At 49.0% G+C, this 23,103-nt stretch overlaps 1 protein-coding gene across 1 annotated transcript in view; it reads left to right on the forward strand.

The window, feature by feature from the left end:
- Nucleotides 1–5,951: 5,951 nt before the first annotated feature.
- Mlph (melanophilin) overlaps nucleotides 5,952–23,103 on the forward strand; it is a 35,942-nt gene continuing 18,790 nt past the window's right edge. Inside the window, exons 1-6 of the mRNA XM_021168811.3 lie at nucleotides 5,952–6,116; nucleotides 12,672–12,805; nucleotides 18,817–19,038; nucleotides 19,159–19,271; nucleotides 21,002–21,105; nucleotides 22,393–22,515. Coding sequence (XP_021024470.1) covers nucleotides 12,696–12,805; nucleotides 18,817–19,038; nucleotides 19,159–19,271; nucleotides 21,002–21,105; nucleotides 22,393–22,515 — 672 coding nt within the window. The 5' untranslated portion in view covers nucleotides 5,952–6,116; nucleotides 12,672–12,695. The remainder of the gene's footprint in view (nucleotides 6,117–12,671; nucleotides 12,806–18,816; nucleotides 19,039–19,158; nucleotides 19,272–21,001; nucleotides 21,106–22,392; nucleotides 22,516–23,103) is intronic.

Raw genomic sequence — 23,103 nt, forward strand, 5'->3', positions numbered from 1 at the left:
TGGGTCCCACCCCACGCTCTACCTGACCTCGTATTAGAAAATAAAGCCTGTCCCTCCCCTCCCACACACAGCCCACTGCACCTATCCCCAGCATCAGCCCTCTTGGGGTGATGTCCTACCTGCCACAATGTTGCCAGAAGTAATGCCCCAAGGCTGGCCTGTAGGGAGCAGGACTTTCCCAGGGCCCAGAGCCCAGCTGGGGTCCCAGCCCTCCCAGCAGAATTTGCTTTAAGCAGAGATGGGGGCTTTCCTGGCCTTATGTGGGTGGGTCCCTGAAGGCCTAGAGGTCCTAGCATCTAGATAGGCAATGGGCTAGGGATCCTGAGTGGTGGGAAATCCCAGCATTCCACCCCTATCAAGGGACTCCCCAAGAAAACTGGAGTGGAGCCAGTTCCCAGGCTCTGCAAAGCAGTCCCCTAGCCTGGCCAACAACCAAGACCAGAGCATCAGGAGTGCTGTTAGTTTGTCTGTTTGTTTAATTTGGTATTGGGAGGAGACTGAAAGGAAGGAGGGAGGGAGAGAGGAAAGGAGGGATGGGGGAGGAAGGGGACAGAAAGGATGAAGAAGAGGGAGGAGAACAAAATGGAGCATTAAGAAGTTTGTGGATGAAAACTGTTGGATGGGGTCCCAAGCTGGTAACCCAATTGTGGCTTGGTACGGTTATGCTTGAAGTGCAGGGCTTCCAGAGGAAGGTCTTCTAACAAAAGTGTCCCAGGAGTGGGTGGCCTGAACCCCAGTGTCTTCCCCCACCCTCTTGGGTGGGCTCCGGGCCACCGCCGTGGGGACAGACAGGGCGGGAGCCCTGCACAGAAGCCGCAGCCCTGCCCTTTGGACTGCGTGAGTCACGATGGCTGGCTGCACACCAAAAGGCTTCGAGGGTAGGCAGGCTGGGAAGGAGGGGGCCACGGATAGGGGGACCCTGAGAGATGAGGGAGGCAGAGGGCGAGAAGCTAAACAAGGACTTCACCCTCGCTGAGGAAAAGTGTCGGGCTGCAAAGGGATCCCTGAATTAAATGCAGGGAGACTGACGGGCTGGCTCCAGTCAGCTGACTATGACAGTTGACCACCCGCTCTGGGGGGCGGGGGGGGGGCGCGGAGATTGGTTTGGTACTGAGTCCAGTTCCGCCAGCTGTGGTTCTGTCGCCCCCTCTCGGTGTGGCGGAATCACAGCAGGACACTGCTTTCATCCTGAACAAGACTGGGTCCCTGGGGCTAGCCAGAAGAACCTCCTCCATATTATCCCAGGAGCGCCCTGACAGGAAGGGATCTCAAAGGAACCTGGCCTTATAGCAACCTAGGAAGGGCGGGACTGGCCCTGCAAGGTGTCCCAGACCTTCATCTCCTGGTACACAGCAAATAGAAGACCAAAGCAAGCAAGGGGGAAATATACAATCTCAGCCTTGGGAAGGCTGAAGCAGGAGAATCAAAAAAAGTACTTTCAACTAGAGAAACTCCCTTGTGTCTTAAAGAGCAGGAAGCAGGAGGAAGGTCTGTCCTCACTGGGGGTTATTTTGGAGTCCACTGTACTTGCAAGTTGCAAGACTGAGGGAACCCACAGATCCGCCTTCCTCCTTCCCATCTTCACGGAGTCGCCTGCATTCACTTTCGCGACATGGAACCCATCTGACAGTGGCTTACACCAGCTGTAAATTTTGTTGCCATAACAAGGGGTTTGGAGGGGCTGGTGAGATGGCTCAGTGGATAAGAGCACCCGACTGCTCTTCCGAAGGTCCAGAGTTCAAATCCCAGCAACCACCTGGTGGCTCACAACCATCCGTAACGAGATCTGGCGCCCTCTTCTGGAGTGTCTGAAGACAGCTACAGTGTACTTACATATAATAAATAAATAAATCTTTAAAAAAAAACAAACAAACAAACAAAGGGTTTGGAGATTTGACTGTGTACCGAGAAGACAGATCAGTGATACCACAGGGGTTCAAGCCTGTCTTTCCACCCAGGAGTCTTACCTCTTTCTCCTAGGGGAGCCACTTGTCTCCTCCGCGTTGCCAGACACTCTTGAATTCCAGGCTAGAAAAATGAAAAAGCACAGAATAGCAAAGAACTTTCTTCTAGTTGAAGGGACACTGGCCTCAGGTCTCTCTCTCTCTCTCTCTCTCTCTCTCTCTCTCTCTCTCCTTCTCTGTACAGAAGGTGTCTCATGCATCCTCCTATAAGGGAGAGGGAAACAGATGCTCATTGGGCTGTATCCCTCCATTAGTCCAGAAGGGACTCCGTCATTGGTGGGTGCTGCATGGTGCTGTTCTATGCTGGGCCTTGCCTCCAAGGCGAAGGCTGAGATTTGCACTCTATAGACAGAGCAAATGAGGCACAGCTAATGGTGATGCTCCAGCCTCCTGGCTTTAGGGATTAATAGTTGATAGTTGGTGGTTTAAAATTGGCTGTTGGGATATTTTATGATATGAGTCTGTGAAACACATTTATGATAACTGTCGTTAGTGAGATCTGTCACTGTGACACGAGATGAGAAAGTAACTTCAAAGAGGGACAATTCGGTGTAGCTCAAAGTTCCAGACGTTTCCGTCCAGTCACTTGACTCCATTGCTCCTTGAGGCTGAGCACTGTGGTGGGAAACATGTTTTAAAGCTATCCACCTTCTAGACTGGGAGCAGAGACACCACACCTGGGGACCGACTTCCTCCTCTGCTGGGCCCCACCTCCTGACATTTCCAGAGCCAGAGTATTGACAGAAGTCTAATTACGCACCACCTGACAGACAGCAGAGAGAAGCCAGCCTTGCTTCTGAAAGGTTCCTTCCAATTTACAAGAAATGCCAGGCAGATCCAAAGTTAGGGGGCAATCTATAAAGTAAGCAACCCATACAATTTATGCATAACATCGCCTGGAAGCCAGGGAAAATCTAAGGAGGAAATTCAGTCTGAATATTAAGAGACAATGGGGCTAGAGAGATGGCTCAGTATCACTTGCATAGCAAGCATGAGGTCCTGAGTTCAAATCCCCAGCATCCACCTAAGCCAATCACAACAAGGCATGGTAGCACACATTTAAACACATCACTTGTTGGCACATAATTTAATCCCATCACTCAGAAGGCAAAAGCAGGTGAATGTCTGTGAGTTCAGAGGCCAGACTACTCTACATAGTGAGTTCCAGGCCATCCAGGACTACATAGAGTGTCTTAGTATTATGTGTGTGTGTATACATATATATATATGTGTGTGTGTGTGTGTGTATGTATGTACGTGTGTGTACATATACACATTATATATGTTGAATTACATACAAATTGAATCACACACTATATATGTATATACATGTGTGTGTGTATATATATATATATATATATATATATATATATATATAGTTTGTGTATGAGAGAGAGAGAGAGATTCAACTTGTCTCATTGCTTTGAATGTTCATTTTGATCCCTGCATGAAGACTTGATCATTCTAGGCTTCTCTGAGGTCAACCCCCTTTCTTCCTCTTTGCAATAAGTAAATTATTTGTGAGGAGGGATGTGTCCATTCATCATTTACATATAATAAACATGCTATATATTATATTTTTAAAGATTTTTATTTATTTATTTTACATATATGATGAGTACACTGTAGCTGTCTGCAAACACACCAGAAGAGGGCAACAGATCCCATTACAGATGGTTGTGAGCCACCATGCAGCTGCTGGGAATTGAACTGAGGACCTGTGAAAGAGCAGTCCGTGCTCTTAACCACTGAGCCATCTCTCCAGCCCTATATTATTTATATATACTATGTGTGTTTCTCTGTGTGTGTGTGTGTGTGTGTGTGTGTGCGTGTGCGTGTGTGTATCCAGGCTTGCTGGCTGCCAGCCTAGGTTCCAGGGCAGTAAAAGTCACTGTCTTTCAGGAATAAGGTGGAGAGTGATGGAAAAGGGTCCATATGTCGTCTTCTGGCCTCCTCATGCACACTCACATACACATACATGTATATATCACACTAGCACAATGCAATTGTGTATACACACATACATATACATGGGGGGATGACTGCTAGATGTAACTGAAGCTGGAGCCCATCCTCTGGCATGTCCATGAGGATGTCATGGAGACAGGCAGTCTACCAAAGGCAAAAGGTCCTGACACGCAGCGTCATTTCGCTGATTGAAATCTGAACTTCAGGAGGGCCATCCTGGTTCAGTACACACTGTCACCTGTCTACCCATACGTCCTTCACAAGTGGCTGAGGGGAACGAGGAGTCCTTTGTGTCACACCAGCGACTTCTTATCACTTCAAGATTGCTTCATCCGTTTTAAAATTGCTTCTACATTCCATGTCCTCTTTGACTCAAATTGAAATTCCGAACTTCATTTTTATTCTAGGGATCATGCTCTGAGTGTGGAAGGAGGGCTGCAATCATGTCTGCACCATCTAAGTCACACTAAATACACAGTGTTGATATTCCTATCTACAGTGAGATTTGTAGCAGAATTATCTTTCAAAAAGAATCTGTCCACCAGTAAACATCAGGCAACTGTGCAGTACATAGCCTACATCATCAGACAGGATGAAATGGATTTCTGCTGGCCTTCGTGAGTGTTTGCCAGGCGCTCATGTGGCGGTGTGCTGTGAATATTGAGTCCAAAGCAACTTGCTGTATCGAGTTTATTACTAACACCAGGTACCGGACAGCAGTGAGGCTGTGGGGGGCGGGGGCGGCCTGTTCAGGGTGAGGCAGCCAGTAAGTCGTGCTTCTTCTCCCAAGGATCTCAAGTCACACAGCTGCTGCTTAACCACACACACACAATCGCATACTCAGTCATATGCACACACAGAGAGACTCACACACTCAGTCATGCACACATACACAGAGAATCACATAGTCATATGCACACACAGAGAGACTCACACACTCAGTCATGCACACATACACAGAGAATCACATAGTCATATGCACACACAGAGAGAGTCATATACTCAGTCGTATGCACATACACAATCACATATTCAGTCATACATACACACACACACACACACACACATCTGCAGATGACCCAAAGCATGTCTTCTAAGGTTCCCTTTCCTCTCCTGCCGACAGGGAATAAATGCTACTATCACATCTGTCCACCCTGGAGCTATTTATTATTTACGTCCCTGTCTCTATGTTGCAGATGCCAGCACTGAGTTGTAAAAGTTGTCCTCAAAGAGTAGAGGCCTCTCTCTGTAGCTCAGGCTGGCCTGGCTGGAACTCAATACTAGCACAGGTTTGTCTGAAACTTTCAGCAATCCTCCTGCTTCAGCCTCCCAAGTGTTGGGATTTTGTGTGTGAACTAGTACACACTTGGCTAAGTGAATTTTTGTTTGTTCGGTTTTTAAATATAGCCATAGGGAAGGGGTCAGGGTGCTCTTATGCTGCAGCATGGGGGGATGTTCTTTCAACATCCAGGGCAGATCTCTGGGTGGAGCTTCTCAGACCACAGACCTACTGGACTGTTTTCAGTAGTCAAGACCTTGGCCGGACTGGGGGGCGGGGGCGGGGGGGGGGCGCTTGTGAGTCCATCTGAGGGCCTGGGGGACAGCGACTCCAGCTGGAAACCTGGGCTCAAAGTCTCACTAAGAAGTTGGTGACTTTGGGTAGGGCGCTTTTCTGATCCTCAGTTTCCCTGTCTGTGAAGCCAAGTAAAGAGTTAAAATGGGTATTTGCGGAGGTGCGGCATTCTCAGAGGATGTGGTTTGCCAGCAGATCCCTCCTTTGGGGGACCAGAACCCAGTGGTGGAAACGAGCGCACAACTCCAACGCGTGTTCTGCTCTCAACCGGCTTGGGGACAAGGTGGCTTGCCCTCCACACCCACTTCAGCGCCTCCCAGGAGGGCCACTGGTGTCCGCTCTGCTCTTGGCCTGTCCAGGCACCCTGGGGTGCACATCGATACCGGAGCTGGGCGGGTCAGGAGTAGCCCACGTGATCTGAGCAGCAAGTTGGGCAGGACCGGCGCCACAGCTGCCTGGATCCCCACACACAGCTCTGTCTAGCTCAGTGCACCCTGACACTGGCCTCGCTCGGTGCCTGGGGTTTCTCTCTCAGGAGCTAAGAGAAAGGAGCAGAGGCCAGGACCCACGGAGCCAGAGCTACAGGCTGGGCATTCCCAGGAGAGCGGCTGGTGAGTGCACCAAGGACCTGGGGCTTACAGAACTCCCAGAAGAGGGAATCTGGCTCAGGGAGGGTGCAGCGACACCTTACTTCTGAACTCTGGGCTTCTTCTGGATGCCTTAAACACAATGGGCTAAATCCTTGGGGAGCCCATTTGGGGCTAAACAGTTGGTTTTAATTAAAAGCTTCCTTTGAGCTAAAAGCTGGTGCCTTCGGGAGACTTGGAGCGGAGCCCAGGGTGAGATGTTATTTGTAAAGAAACTTCCTCCTGGCTGCCCAGCTAGTCTTCTGGGAGCAAGAAGAAAGCAGATAGGTGCATGAAGGAGGCACTTGCCCTCCTCCAGACTTAGTGGAATCATGTTGTTGTTGTTGTTGTTGTTGTTGCTGTTGGACCATAGGTCCTCTAGGCCCTCCTTCTTATTATGAAGATGTGAGAGGAAAGGTGTTAACATCTCGGGTGTCACCCCCACTGTGTCCAAGCCTGGGAGAGAGCTGAGTCTCACAGATGCAGGAAGATTTCACAGAGCACACACCTATGTCCTACTGACCTGAACTAAAAACACAGTTTTTGCTTTCATCTGAAATGGGTTGGTGCTGTTGTCTGTTCTATTTCTATGCCACAAGGATTGCTCTTGTTTCCTTCTGAGGGCTTTGAGTGATAACCAGGGTTCAAGACTTCCCTAGATACCCAGGTACAAGTCTCAGGAAAAGGGATGGGCTAAAGACCAGGGGTAGCTGGGCATTGAAGTTGGTGCACCCCTGAGCCTGATGGCTCCCTGGCCCAGATGTGTGTCATTTAACACACACCCATCTCCCAACTAATTACAAGGCCTTAGTAAGACACGGCAACAGCTTTCCTGGCCACGAGCATCACCCCTCCAGCCCCAGGTCTCCAAGGTGTCACTTCTTAGAATCAGAGCATCACCAGGCAAGGTGGGGAGGTGAGCTCTTCCATCTCACCCAGCATCAGTGCCCCATCTCCAAAGTGGGTACCAGGGCAGGTGCCTTACAGGACTTGGAACCTGGTCCAGGCACAAGCATAAGAAGCTGGTGGGTCACCCTGATGCATTAGTGACTCTGAAAAGCTGCTGAGCACTAGAGGAGGAGGGAGGTTGGGGAGGGAGCACTGGGGGAGGGGAAGGTCAAGGAGGGGGCACTGGGGGAGGGGGAGGTCAGGGAGGGGTAAAGAGCCTGTAGGCTAATGATACCATTCCCTTCCCTCAGTATGGATGCAGGACGCCCATGTGCGCTGGCCATGCAGTCAAAGCACCTTTTAGGGCTCACTGTCTTGTTCTTTTCAAAAGCGACTTCTGAAAGAAGACACACACATCCCTAACATGTATGTACCCTGTACCCTACCACCATGGTGCCTCTTAAGTCTAAGATCCCAGCATCATACTGGGCTAGAGATGACCAGAGACCTTTGTAGATAAAGGCCGGCTTATCTGTTTCTAGTGCCACCTGTCCCAGAACCTGGCACATCAGTGACTGTGAGCAAACAAACTGAGGGACAACTCAGCATATGCCAGCTGACAGTGTGGCAGGATCACCCATGGGCCCCAACCTCTCACAGTAGACACTGAGATCTTGAGAGCAGGAGAGACCTGAAGCACCCAAGCTGCCTATGCCTGAATTGGTTTGGAAGCCCAGCTGCAGGCTCTGTAGCTGCACCTGGTTCAGTTCTTGCCACAGCCTGGAGTGGAAGCCTTGCATGTAGGTCAGAACCGATGGCCAGAGCCAATGAGGGTGAAGAGATCAAGCTAGAAGCGATACCAGGCAGTCTGGCTTGCAGGAGCCTTTCCAGAGCTCCATGGTAGCACCTGGCACATCTGTCGGGGAAGGGGGTGCTTCTGCATGGCAGTGTGTTCATCCTTCTTCTGGAGTCTGAGGCCCCAGTACCCCTGTGGTGCAAACCCTATCTACACACACACATAACCACACCCAGAAGCTCTGGAGTCAGCTCCAAAGGAGTCATAGTTGACACCTCTGTTTACACCTTTACCAGCAGGACTTGCCTAGCCCCGTCAGGGGCTAATGATGCCAGCTAGCTGGCATCGATGAGTTGTTCCCCAGTATGTTTGCTCACCATCACAGATGCACTAGGTTCCGGGTCAGTTGGCCCTAAAAGGAGATAAACCAGGGCTTTATCTACAAGTTTCTCTTTAGTGTGGCCTAAGGGTTAATTCAAACCTTTAATACATAAAGACGGCAGTCCCTTGAAACTCTACAGTCAGGTCTGAGCGGTCCCTCTTAGTTCTTCTCTCTCCTTCCTGCTGGCCACTCTGTCTGATGCCTCCCTGTTCCCCATTATAATCACTAAGTAACTGGTGACAGCTGGCATCTCTGAGGTTTGAAACAGGATTAAAGCTGAGCAGTGGAGCAAAGAGAACTTGTGAGTGCTTTGGGGCTCAGGAAGCTCGTGACTGGGTTATCAGCACAGACAAGGAACAGTCAGAGCCTGGAGGCATTGCCCTGCCCTAACAAGTACCCACCTCCCCTTCCTGGCCAGACATGGGGCAGCCCCAAGCCTTCCAGTGTCAGGCACATCCACTGCCCTTCACTGTTTTGAGAACAAATTTGCAAAAGCAGACCTATTGGTGAGGAGCAAGCAAGGCAGGGATGGCGGGGAGCACTGGCTTGCTGGAGGCTGCGGACCATGCCTGGCCAAGGGGCTAGCCTTTCACCTACTTCAACTGAGCACATCCTATGCTGGACTGGGTTGGACAGTGAAGCCATCAACATGTTCTCAAAATGCTACTAACATCCTGTGCATCTTAAAATACTGTCATCAAGCCAATTCTTCATGTGTATAATGACAAATATTCATGAGGATTCCTTGATGAACCTCAAAAACTAGAAATTTAAAAAATGATTTGTCAAGTCCAGCTTTGAGGATGAGAAAGGAGGCAGCTTCTCCTTTGGCTTTTCCTTCACACTCAGGATGCAAGCGCCCACGGACGGACTTTGATTTCTACTTCAGGAGGTGAAAGGGTGAGAGCCCTCAGCTGAGAGTCACACTGCTCATCTGCTCCAAGAATAGGGCCTGAGTGACTCCGAGTCCCGGCAAGGCACTTGCTCTAAAACGACAAGAATTCGGGATGAATGAGCCCCAGTCACCCATCAAATAAGAACTTCTTGTTCTGTTCTTTAGAAGCCAGACACCACGTGTCTTGAGGGTGGAGGCTGGGGAGTGCGCCGGCTCCTGTGACACTTTCTTCCCCACCCCGAGGCACCCTCTGAATGCATTCCTCAAAATTATCACTGTGCTCCAGGTTGGAAATATTAAGGGGTGATCAAAATGTTAGGGAGAAGTTATCTTTCACCGATTTGAAGGCACACAATGTTAGGGGCTATGCTGGTTGGCAGCGGTGGACTCTGGAAATTCACTTTAATAGCATCTGCCTGGATGTTATTAACTTATCGTTATTAACCTGTTATTATTTCACTTTTCTCCCTACCATAGAAAAAGAAAATACCTGACAAAAGCCACTGAAGGAAGGGTTTCTTTTCGCCCACAGTTTTAGGAGGCAGTCATAGTGGGGAAGGCAGGGTGGTGATTCCGGACTCAGGCTGTGGCAGCAGGAGCCTGAGGCAGCTGGTCACACTATACCCAAAACCAAGAAGAAGGGATGAGTGCAGGCACTCAGCTCAGCTTCTCCTTTAATGACCCCAACCCATGGGATGGTGGTCCCCACATTCAGGGTGAGTCTTCCTTTCCCAATTAAACCTCTCCGAAAATGCACTCACAGACCTGCACAGAGGCGTATCTCCTAGGTGATCCTGAATCAAGTCAGGCTTGATAATGAGGATTAATCATCATAGCCTTTCTTGTTGTTAATTGTGAAATTGTTCTTGAGATATGATCTCACTATGTAACCCAAGCTAAACTCCAAGCAGAGATCCTCCTGCCTCAGGCTAATGAGTGCAGAGGCTAGGAGCCACAATTAACCTCCATGTGGCCAAATTAAAGTACTTCTCTGACACAGAGCCAGTTCTTCTCAAACATTCGTACTGACTGCTTCTGACTGGTGACTGTAGAAGGTGAATCTCGGAAATGGAAAGCAAGTTAGAGACTTCCAGGTTTGCAGGAATGTATCTTCATTGACAATGGAGGACTTTCCCTCATGTATCTTTACTGATAACATGGCACCAACTCCCAAAGGAAGGCTTCTCTGACTACACAGTGGGCTCTATTCCTTTGCTGGTTACTCCCTATTTCCACCCTTCTAAAGTTTCTTCATCCTTCTTAGTGGTCAGTGAGGTTATGTCACTGTTAAGCTCCCTGGGGACAGCAACTCTGTATGACCCTGGAACATAGGTCCTTTCTATGCTCCTCATAAGAGTACCTGACTGATCCCCTTCTCCATGTTCCCAAGAAATTAAGTCAAATCCTCAGGGAAGACTTGCTGGAGTCTCTCAGTGCTAGTCAACTTGCAGCCTCCCAAAGCAGGTCTTTCTAGCATCTAAACTCTGTCCTTCCTAGGACCACATGGTTTCTGGAGCCGCTGGACTAGGAGTCACCTATCAGCTGTCCTGCATGACCAGCTGCAAACAGTGAGGAGCATAGAAAGAACCTATCTATATACCAGGGTCAAACAGAGTTGCTGTCCCCAGGGAGCTTAACATTAGCATCCATAACCTCACTGACCACTGAGAAGGATGAAGAAACTTAAGAAGGGTGGCTGTAGGGAGTGACCAGCAAAAGAATAGAGCTCACTATGTGGTCAGAAGCCCTCCATTGGGAGGTGGTGCTGTGCTATGTTCTCAGTGAGGATGCATGAGGGAAGGTCCTCCATTGCCAATGATGCCTCTAGTTTTATACCCAGATGTAATGTCACATCAATATGCCCTGTGAGAACCATGGGACATCTCTGTACAAAACTCAATAAGAGAGCCTATCTTCCTCTGCTCATCTACACCATGACTTTCGTTGGCCTGCCTCACACCCACTGCCCACCCTACAGAGCATACAGATCAAAGCTGTTAGTGACTAATCCCTTCCCCCCTCTCTGCCCACAGTATTGCCACCCACAGGGATCCCTGGACCAGCTAGTCCACTCTAACATGCACAGAACCTGCCTGATGAACTTCCCAAAGTCTTCAGGGTTGGGCAGAGCTTGGTGATCTTTATCCTAACCACCTTCTAAAGGAAGTTGTCAGTACGGACAACACTTAGAGAAATGAAGTCACCAGGTTCTGCCATTTTTCCTTCTGATATCTGAATTTTTCTTTCTGTGTTCTCTGACATTGACATGAACAAGGATGTTGGGTTTGGAGAACTTCAAAATATGAAGCCTGAGTCCATGTGAAGGTGCAAATAGATAATGTCAAAACTCAGGAGGTTGAGGCAGGAGGATTGAGAGTTTCATTCCAGTCTGAGTTATTCAGCAAGACTATACCTTAATACAATTAACTCATCAATAAAAATCCAGTGGATATCCATGCTGTTGAGTCATCTAGAATCACTGTACACCAGTATACTCAGGGGCTCAATGCTCTGATTTCAACTGAACCGTTCAGAGCCCTTGAGAGTGCTGGCTATTGACATTGTTGGGTGACCTTAACAGTCACTGGGCACAGGAATTCCCACTGGGCAGTCCCCTCAGCTGACCTTTCCCAGTGAGCAAAGTGTGCAGCCCCTAACCATCTTAGCCATGCAGGTATTTCTTCCTGTAGTGTCACCATGGGCTGTGCATGAATATTCCTGGAGCAAGCACATTTGGCATTGTGCTAGTTTGACATTCCCAGGGGTCTTTCTACCATGTGACATCCCTAAGCAAGAAGCCCCAACACTGGAAGGCTGTAAACCTTTCAGATAGTAAGGGATCATCTCCAACCTTTCTTTGACTACAGTGTTGGCTACTTTCCTGGTAGCTATGACAAAATGCTTGTCAAAGCCAACCTAAGGAGGTAAAGATTGCTCTTTGTCACACAGAAGACATGGGTGACAAGCACAGTGGCAGGAGCATGAGGCAGATGGCCACATCAACTCCACAGTCATGAAGCAGAGAGAGATGAATGCTGGTTCTTGGCTCTTTCTCTTCTATCCTTTTTCTTCAGCAAGGGATCCTAGCCTGAGGGATGGTGTTGCTCACATTCAGGGTGGGTCTTTCCTCCCCATCCAGATCTCTTGTATTTATACCCAGAGGTGTATCATCTAGATAACTCTAAATCCAGCACATGACAGCGGAGTAGCCATCATGCCTACATACAGAGCCAGTCTCTGAAATACCCTTGTTCTATGAGCTGGGGTGGGTTTAGACACGATTTTCTCTTTTATGAGCAAATGTGATGAGGCGCACATCTTACAGTAGAAGTGTAAGGATGGCTGTATGCATACCCTGGGGGCAAGAACTAACTTACATATCTACTTCCATTCATTTAACTGTTCAAAATTTATTAAATGGCCCTAGCCCCCAGACTGGTATTCATAGGTTTAAAAAAAAACTATTTGGCCCAGTACATCTCTGTGGGTGGATTTGCTGATCTGCCCCATACTCTGTGGCTTATTTGGTGTCCCGGGGGCTTCCTGGAGTTGATCGCCTGTGGCCCTGTGACTTTCTAGGTGTGGCCTGGATGAGGCGCAGAGATGGGGAAAAGGTTGGACCTTTCCACGCTCACAGACGAGGAGGCTGAGCACGTGTGGGCAGTGGTTCAGCGGGACTTCGACCTCAGGAGGCGAGAGGAAGAAAGACTCCAGTAAGTGTCTGGCTGGAGTTCAGGCCCTCTGATGTCCCAAGCGGCTGTCACCTCTGGTGTCATAGGTGGGTGTGTGGCCAGAGTGGATGGGATGCCATGATCTGGGAAGTGGCTTCCCTTTCAAGCTTTGGCTTCCTCGTTATGGAATGAGGTTTTCTGTTTTCTGAAGAGCGCCTTTGGACTCAACTCCACTTCTGGGAGTTGTCTCATGAGTCATGTGGTCCTGAGGCCCCACCTTGAAGAGAGAAAAGCTAACAGTGTTACTTGGTGAATGAGGTTTGGCTCTGCAGGGATTCAGGCAGAGGTTGGTGTCCATCCTGTTCAGTGATTAGAGGAGCACCCCTCTTCCTGGATGAGCCCAGCTAGTGCTCCTCACTCTCCCCAACTCCCGAACCAAGATCTACCTTGGTTTACCTCATTGCTTACACCTCCCTCTGCCTCATTTCTGTCTCTTCCCACAAGGAAAGGCAATTGGCCTGTCTGGTGCCTGTTCTCTTCCCTCTGTGTCTTTTGTGGGTTGGGTCGGTGTTTGGAGAAGTGAGGCAGAGACTCTGAGCAAAGGAAGGTAACTAAAGGCAAGCCGGAAGAACGAACGGGTTAGACACATGGGCTCTGGGGGTGAAGATGTGGAGGTCTCAAGGTTGGGAAGCGCAGCTCATTGAACCCCAGAATTCAAGGCTGGGAGGGAAGAATGGTGTAAGAGGGTCCCATCTTCAAATAAGGGCCAGACATTGTATTTGGTGATTTATTTTCTCCATCCTCCTCTTCTTCCTCATCGTCCTCTTCTCCCTCCTCCTTCCTTCCTTTTTTCCCTTCTTCTCCCTCCCTGCCTCCTTTTCCTTTCCTGCTCCTCTTGCTCCTCTTCTGCTTCTCTTACTTCTGGTGGTGGTCTCACCACGTAGCTCAAGCCAGCATGAAGCTCAGGGTCCTCCTGCCTCAGACTCCTCAGTGATGGAATTACAGGATGCCCCGCTCAATTGTCTATCTTTTTAGTCTGCTCTAGTCTGTAAGCTACACACACACACACACACACCACATATATACACACGCCACATACACACATCACACTACACACAACACATACACAACACACAGAGGGACACGCACTGCTCTCCCTCTCTCTTTCCTCTAAAGCTTGTTGTAGGAGCTGGCTGCTTAATTCCATGGCCTTCCACAATCTGATGTCTCCCAGCCATGCCCCTCTGACCTTTGCAGTTAGGTCCCCTTGTCCCACTTTCCTAAACCCAGAGAGAATTCCAGAGGTGTGTCTCTTATCTTCCATGCATTCCATATTTGCATGAGTCACCTGGGTCTTTAAAAAGCTTTGAGCAGAGAAAATATAATCACTTGTTATTATTTTTATACTACACAAACATAACATTGCCAAAGCAAACCTTGGTGAGAACAGCCAGCTAAGTCTCCACTTGTGAGCTCCTCCTTCCTGGGACACCCCCATCCTGGACCTGAGTTACCTGGTACTATGTACAAAGGAGACCTCAGCAGGACTGGGAGCCTGTGCACTGCCTTGTCTTGTGCATGAATATTGGAATTCCTCTCAACATCTCTTGCTTTGTGTGTCAGGTCCAACGCTCAGTTGATGCTGTGACCGAAATCACTGGATGGTCCCAAAACTCACAAAGAGCAGCCAGCCTCCGTGACTCAGGTTCTTGGGAAGGGAGTAACTGCAGTACACTTAAATGATACATCCTGTCCAATGGTGCCGCCCAATAACCAAATATTAGACCTGCTAACCTTCCCAGAAAGGCAAATAGGTGGTAGTGTACAGTTTTGATCTCTGCAAATACACAGGAATTCCTGAGATAATCCATGAAAGACTTGTCATCATGAGACACAGACAGACAAATGGGCATATTTAAAAATCAGCAGCAGAAGGGGGCTGGAGAGATGGCTCAGCGGTTAAAAGCACTGACTGCTCTTCCAGAGGTCCTGAGTTCAATTCCCAGCAACCACATGGTGGCTTACAACTGTCACTAACGGGGATCTAATGCCCTCTTCTGGTGTGTCTGTCTGAAGACAGTGACAGTGTACTCACATACATGAAATAAATAATTTTTTTTAAATCAGCAGAAGGGGCAGGAGCGGTGGCTCTGTGGTTAAGAGCACTTATTGCTCTTCTAGAGGAACTGGGTTTGATTCCCAGGACCCACGATATGGTTCACAACCATCTGTAGCTCCAGTTCCAGGGGCACCAAAGCCCTCTTCTTCTGGCCTTCATGGGTACCAGACATATGCACATGGTACACAGACGGCCACTGAGATAAAAAGCAGACATACTCTTGAAATAAAATTAAAACTCAAGAGAAAACTAAGAAAAATGAAGTCTGGTCCATCATCCCTGCGGACAATAGGAGCCAGGGCAGCAAAGAGCAATGGCTAACAGAGGAAGTCAACTGTCTGCCAGGGTGGAGGTTAGCATTGGTGTGAGATGCCAGCGGGATTTTACTTTGCCTCTGTCTCCTGCATTCACACATGCCCCCCCCCCACACACACACACACACTACATCCTCCCCAGCAGTTTCTTTTCCACTTTGACCACTCCTTTCCCAGAGTCTTCAGGAAGGCTGCCACACCCGTTTCCTCACATCCCTGACAAGGGTTCCTTACCTCCTACCTTCAAGTCTCCGCCTCCACCCCTTACTCTTTCCTTTCTGCTGCCTCCTAAGGCAGACTCTGAGGGTCACAATTCCTTCCTTCAAGTGACTCATTACCATTATCTGGTCTAGCCGTGGATTCCCTCTTCAGTCATGGAGTTCAGCTGCCCGTGCAAGGCAAAACCTTGGCTGACTCTGGAGCACAGCCTTTGCATGCTGACTCTCTGGAAACACTCCCCCAGCAGATTTCACGGCAACAATGCTAGTCTCCTCTTAATCATTGCTAATTTATCAGTTCCAGCTGACCAGCATCAAGTATCCCAGCAAAGCAAGGTTTCAGTAGTTCTGCTATCTTGTTAATCATAGTTCATTCTTAGTTCCAGCTAACCAGAACCACGTAATCTTAATTCAAAAGAATAAATGGCCCCCAGTAGTCTTTAAACGTCCCCGTGAAATTTCACAAGGCAGACCACCATCTTCTGCATTTCCTTCAACATTAGCCCTGGCCTCAGTTTTCTGCATTTCCCTACAACACTCGTACTTCCAAGCTCCTACAGAAAAGCTCGATGAATTTTCAACAGTCAGTGGCTTTTAGTTCCAAAGCCCCTCCCCAGACTTCCCCAAAACATGGCCAGGTCTGTCACAGAAATGCAATACCTCACTCCTGGTAACAATTTGTCTTAAGGTTTCTATTGCTTGGTGCAACACCACGACAAAAGTAATTAAGGGGGAAAGAGTTAACTTGGCCTACAATTCTGAAGCACTGTTCATCACTGAAGAAAGTCAGGACAAGAACTCAAACAAGGCAGGAGCCTGGAGGCAGGAACTGATGCAGAAACCATGGAGAGAAAGAGGTGTCGCTTACTGGCTTGATCCCCATACCTTGATCAGCCTGCTTTCTTATAGAACCCAGGACCACCATCCCAGGGATTGTGGCACCCACAATGGGCTGGGCCCTCCCGTTTCAATCACTAATTAAGAAAGTGCCCCACAGCTGGATCTTATGAAGGCAATTAAGGTTCCATTTCTTCGGATAACTCTAGCAGGTGTCAAGGTGACATAAAAACTAGCCAGCACAAGTAGCTAGTCACTTCTATTCAGTGATGATGTGTTCCCATGTCTGAAATGGTGGGTGGAGTCAAGTCTGTAGACACTGTGCCTCTTCTTATAGGTCCCTGCCTGAGACACAATCGAGTCCATAGATTAGGGACAGGAAGAGATTAACAGCATAGCTAAATAGGAAATAGAATAGAATAGAATAGAATAGAATAGAATAGAATAGAATAGAATAGAATAGTTATAAAAATACATCACAAGAACTATAAAAATTAAATACCAAAAACCAAATCAGCGATCACTAAGTGGGCTAATGCTTTTTATAGAGAGAGCTCTCAAAGGAACTGTAAGCACAGTAGATACTTCAAAAGGGTGATCGAATCCTTGGGCATCAGGGAAATGCAAACAAAAACTGCTTTGAGATCCCATCTCATCCCAGTCAGAATGGCTACCACTGAGAAAAACAACTGGCAGCAAGCTCTGGCAAGGCTGTGGAGAAGAGGCGCCCTTGTTTGCTGCTGGCATAAACATAGACTGGTTGTGGCCACTGTGGAAGCCAATATGGAGGTTCCTTTAAAAAGATCTCAGTTAGCTATGCCAGACCTGCCTGGGCACATAGCCAAAGGATTCTCAGTCAGCACCACAGAAACACTCGCACATCCGTGTGCCTGCTTCCGTGTTTGAAATACCCAGAAAATGGAGCCAGTCTAGATGACCATCAACAGATGAATCAATAAGGAATATGTGGTTATCTACACAATGGAATTTTATGCAGCCATGAAGAAAATTTAAATCATGTTGTTTGCAGAAAAATGGGTGCAGCCATAAATCTTTGTTAAGTGAAAGCAGGCAGACTGAGAAAGACAAGAGTTTACATTTTTATGCATCTATGTGTGTTTATGTTGGTGTGTTTCTAGGTCACAAAACTAGAAAAGGGGTCATGAGAGGGGAGGAAGAGATAGAACTTTTGTTTGTTTATTTGTTTGGGGGAGGGGTTTGGTTTCTTGTTGTGTTGGTTTGGGGGGTGTTTTGTTTTGTGTTTTTGTTTGGTTGGTCGATTTATTTTTGGTTTTGTTTTGTTTTGTTTTGTTTTTGAGACCAGATTTCTCTGTGTTGCTCTGACTGTCCTGGACCTTGCTCTGTAGACCAGGCTCAAACTTAGAGTTCTGCCTGCCTCTGCCTCCCAAAGGGCTGGGATTAAAGGTGTGCGCCACTATGCCTGGCTGGCTGGAGGAAGCGCTCTTAAGTGAAGTGGCAAGTAGAAAGGGTGATGGATTCCATGGAAAGGAAAGCGTATGTAGGGACTAACCAGGAAAGGGAAAGGAAGCAGCTGAGAGCAGAGCATTGTGACCCGAATGAAGAATGAAGAAACCATGATGAAGCCCAATACATTGTATTTTAATTCAAAATATGTATTTAAAAAAACAATGTAACATTGAAAATTATGACTATTCTGTGTCTGTGTCTCTGTCTCTGCCACTCTGTCTCCCTATGTGTGTGTCTCTCTCTCCTATCCACGCCCTTCTTTTCCTTGTTGGCCATCGAAGTGGGCCATTGCCACTTCACACCAGATGTCACCTCCCTGCACCCCATGGAAACTAAAACCTTGCAAGTCCTCAGGAGACAGTGGACCCCGTGTCTTGCTAATTTTCCTCACTAAGGACAGATTACCGTTATCCCATGTAAAACTAAAAATATTGTGTTTGGCAGATACTCCGTGAAACTCGGAACAGAAAGGGTACATTCATTAGGGTCTGGGGGACATTTTCCATCCTTGCAGCTGGTTCCAGTTGGCAGGCTCACCCAGAAGCTGGGTTACTTCAAACCGGATAGTCTCGAAGAACAGGTTTCTCCTGGAACTTCCGGGTACAGGGTGATTCCTGTCTGGAGCCTCTCCAAGCCAAGCACTCAGTCCCGGCAGCTCCGCAGGAAGAGTCCTGGGCCTCGGCTTGGTGCTTGCTGGAAGACGCCCTAAACCACTTGTTGAGGAAATATCACCTGGCCTTGCCCTCGGGATTCTGTTACCCACAAGAGAGAGCACAGGGTTCAATCATAAATGCCACAGGCATGCTTAAGGGCTGTGCCGTTTCAGTGAAAAATCATAGGTTTCGTCTCTAGCCTACCCAAATTACCAATGATTTAAGCCCAACCTCTTTGTCCCCTCCAAAAAGAGGGCAAGATGGCTCTCTGCCTTGAGCCTGTGATGCTTTCACTCAGCTTCAGCCACTGTCCTCTGTCTATGGAAATGACCCTCTGTCTGTGTCCATTCACACTTCGTGCATTCACTGGTCGGTTGTAGAAACAAACTGTCTAATGTATTTCTTATCCCATTTTTTCCCCAAGGGGGCTGAAGGGCAAAATACAAAAGGAGAGCTCCAAGAGGGAGCTGCTGTCGGACACAGCCCATCTGAATGAGACCCACTGTGCCCGCTGCCTGCAGCCCTACCGGCTGCTCCTGAACAGCAGACGACAGTGCCTAGAGTGCAGCCTCTTCGTCTGCAAAAGCTGCAGCCACGCCCACCCAGAAGAGCAGGGCTGGCTCTGCGACCCCTGCCACTTGGCCAGGTGAGGGGTGGGGAGGCAGAGCCCGTCCCTAATGGTGTCTTAGCCTGGTGTGTCCCTTTCAGGGGACTGGCTGGGGGAGGGGGGGAGGCACTGCCTCAGGCTGCACCCATCTCCCCGCAGGGTCGTGAAGATCGGCTCCCTGGAGTGGTACTACCAGCACGTGAGGGCTCGCTTCAAGCGTTTCGGGAGTGCCAAAGTGATCCGGTCTCTCTGCGGGCGGCTGCAGGGTGGAGGTAAGGGGAGGGCTGGTCTGGGGATGTTCCAGGAGCGCTTTAAGTTGAATAACCCTTAGAATGGGGTTGGGTGGCGCCTGTTTGGTGCCCTTTACGTAGTTCCAGACCCCTGGGTTACCAGATTGCTGGAAACATCCTCAAGTATTTAAAGTCGTGTGTGTGTGTGTGTGTGTGTGTGTGTCCGCGCGCGCGCGCGCGTGTGCACACCAAGTTGAGGGCCAGGGAGCTGTCAATCACTTAGAAGTTTACAGAGTTTCAGAAGTTTGGCCATCTTGAGAACTATGGGAATTAAAGCTTCCGGACTGCCATTATTACCTGCCAATTTCAAAACTGCTGCCATTACTACCAGGAGGTGGCGCTGTGGGACAACAAACAACGACTTTGAAGCACTTCCTTGCAGGAATTCTCAGCAAGCCAGCTGAGGCTGATCTGCTGGCTCTGGCTCAGACTGAGCAGGCACGGGTGGCAGTGGGAAGGACAGAGTCGATCTGAGGGCCTCCCAGACCCATAACCCGGCAACCCAGCCGTACAGGATCGGAAAGCTGGTCCCTTTGTCCCTCCAGCAGGTGGTTGTTTGTAGGCAGCGGAGTGGCAGGCAGGATGAGGGATGGAAAGGTTTGTAAAGCGACCAAGGCCGCTGTAGCCTAGGACACAGCCTGAGACACCAAGCCCAGGCTCACCTTGGAACAGTACACTGCTGTGAAAGTGACGAAGATGTTATGTGGGGTTTCTGGATGGATCGATGGGTCAGTGGTAGACAGAAGGATAGGAAAGAAAGACGAGCCAGTATATGGTGGTAAACAGGCTGACTGGCTGGGTAGAAGGATTCAAAAATAGAAAAAAGAAGAAAGGCAGGAAGGAGAGGGGGGAAGGATGTCTTAGTTTCTATTGCTGTGAAGTGACACCATCTTATAGAAGACTTTATTTGGGGTTTGTGGTTTCAGAGGGTTAGAGTCTGTCTTAGTCAGGGTTTCTATTCCTGTACAAACATCATGACCAAGATGCAAGTTTGGGAGGAAAGGGTTTATTCAGTTTACACTTCCACATTGCTGTTCATCACCAAAGAAAATCAGGACTGGAACTCAAAGCAGGTAGGTCAGGAAGCAGGAGCTGATGCAGAGGTCATGGAGGGATGCTGCTTACTGGCTTGCTTCTCCTGGCTTGTTCATCTTGCTTTCTTATAGAACCAAGACTACCAGCCCAGGGATGGCACCACCCACAATGGGCCCTCCCCTCTTGATCACCAACTGAGAAAATGCCCCACAGCTGGATCTCATGGAGGCATTTCCCCAACTGAAGCTCCTTTCTCTGTGATAACTCCAGCCTGTGTCAAGCTGACACACAAAACCAGCCAGTTCAGAGTCCATGACCATCATGATGGAGAATCACAAAAGCAGAAAAGCAGGCAAGCTTGACACTAGGGCAAGAGCTGAGAACTCACAAGCAAGAGGCAGGGAGAGAGAGAGAGAGAAACTAAGGATAGTAGGAGTTATTTGAAACCTCAAAGCCCTTGACACACCTCCTCCACCAAAGCCACGCCTCCTAATCCTTCCCAAACAGTTCCACCAACTGGCACTGGGTATTCCAACATATGAAGTTATGGGGGCCATTCTCATTCAAACCTCCACAGATAGTAGTTGGCAGGTGAGTGGAAAAATGAATCCAGAGACAGTTAAGTGGTCTCCCATTTTGGCCCTTTATGGGTGGAGCCATACACCTGTAAATTGCAGGTGGATCTGAGCCAAGCTTGGAAGAAGGAAATGGAGACAGTGAGCAGACGGATGAGGATGGAGACCTGGACACAGAGGCCAGAGACCAGCCCCTCAACAGCAAAGTAAGTCCTGCCCAGGCACTGTCTGTTTCCATAAATCCCATAGGTCTCCTGCCCATCCTCATGCCCCCCATCTCCCTTACATCTCTCCCAGACATGCCATAACACAGGCATCTGCATTTCTCTCTTGCTCCCACCCCATTCCCACCTGGGAACCTGTGTCCACAGTGGATCCTCATCCCTAAGCATGGGACTCCCTCCTCCCTAAGCCCCTCCCTCCGGAGCTTCTCCCTCCTACCCAATTCCCTCCCTCTTGAGATCCTTCTGTCTAAGCCCCTCCCACCTGAGCTCTTTCTTAAACCTCTCCCTGATCCCTAAACTCTTTCCTCCTGAGCCCCTCCCTTCTGAGCCCCTGGCTCCCAAGTGTGGGAGCTCAGTGTTCACTCAGAGCTCAAAAAAAAAAAAAAAAAAAAAAAGGATATAGATAGACAAAACCTACTGCAAGGCCTGTCCTGACTGACTGGCATTCTGGGACACCGAGGTGCTGTGACAAAGTGTACAGGAGGGCAGACATGTGTCCAGATGGCTCAAGGGACATGCATGGCAGCGGACCTTGCACCTTTCAGATTATAAGTCTTGTCTTTATAAGTGGTTGTTGCTCTTCTCATTTGGCTTCCTGTGGTGGAGACAGGCTAGGTCAGTGCTTTGGTTTGGGGACAGGATGGTAATGATGATTCAGAGAGAGGGAAGTAGGCTGAAAAGTGTGAGTTGTGCTCTGAACCCTTTGAAGGTGACAGGGCTGTAGAATCAGATCTGAGAAACGCTCCAGGCACGCACACAGTCGTCCTTTGCACAGGATCCAATTCACACCATTTGCTGAGCTCACAGCATGCAACCCCACCAATGTCTAGAACATTCTAACAATAAAACATGCATTTAAAGGATCAGAGTCACTGTACTGAGTGGTGGGGTTCATAAATTAATGATCATACATCTAAAGAAAATGGAGTGCTCACCTACCTCTACCCCATAGTCAGCGAGCTACATAGACCTAAAGTCCCAGGATGCCCTCTGTGTGAGGTACCTTCAGCCCTGCTGCAGCTCACACCCTAGGCAGCACCAGGCAGGCCGAGAGAGAACTCATTTTTCTTAGAGCACAGCTGAGCTCCTGGATACAATGTCACTTCTGATGACGCAGACACGGTGGGCCCGTGGGTCCCACAGCCATCTCAGGGCTCCTTTGGATTAGTTTCTAGCTAGAGATAGGTGTCCCTAGGGGGGTCTGCCGACTCTCTGGAGGCTGAGCGTGGGGCTGGAGTCTGACCAGTCTTGTTTTATCTCACACCCAAGAAGAAAAAGCGCCTGCTCTCCTTCCGAAATGTGGACTTTGAGGAAGACTCAGAGCACTCGGTGCAGCCTTGCAGCCAAACCTTGGGCCTGTCCTCAGTTCCTGAGTCTGCACACAGCCTGCAGGTCAGTGTACTCTGGTGTCTGCCCATCCTCCTCCCCCCTTAGGAACCTGAGTTGAGGGGGCGATGCTCAGACACCAGCTGGAGTTGCACGTGGGGATGCAGTGTCACAGAGCCCGGTGGTCACATCAGACTCTCAAGGCAAAGGGACTTTTGAGGACAGGCTGTGGGAGCATAGGACTTAGAAACTGTACATCCTCCCAAGACCAACCTCGTAGGGTACTGAGTAAAACACTTGGAGAGGTTGGGGCAAATGGAAATGTAAGGCCGGGCAGATGAGTTTGGAGCCTGGAATATGGTCGGTGATGCTCAGCCTAGAAATAAGGACTCAGGAGGGCAGAATGGACAACGGGGTCCACTGAGGAGCCAGTCAGAACCCAGCACTGAGCTCCACCTGTGCCTTACCTAGGCCTCATGCACTTCATTGTTCCACCTAAGCTAGTCTCATAAGTGAAAATGCCCCCTTTTACACATGCTACTTGCTAACCATGTGACCTTGGTTCCAGGAAATTCTCTGAAACCTTATCCCCCTCATTTCTGCCTTTCATGGTTGATTTTGAGATGAGAGTTGTCTTAGTCAGGGTTTTACTGC

Source organism: Mus caroli, unplaced genomic scaffold, assembly GCF_978045245.1.
Source record: "Mus caroli unplaced genomic scaffold, Mus_caroli_1 scaffold_1, whole genome shotgun sequence".
Lineage (NCBI taxonomy): Eukaryota > Metazoa > Chordata > Mammalia > Rodentia > Muridae > Mus > Mus caroli.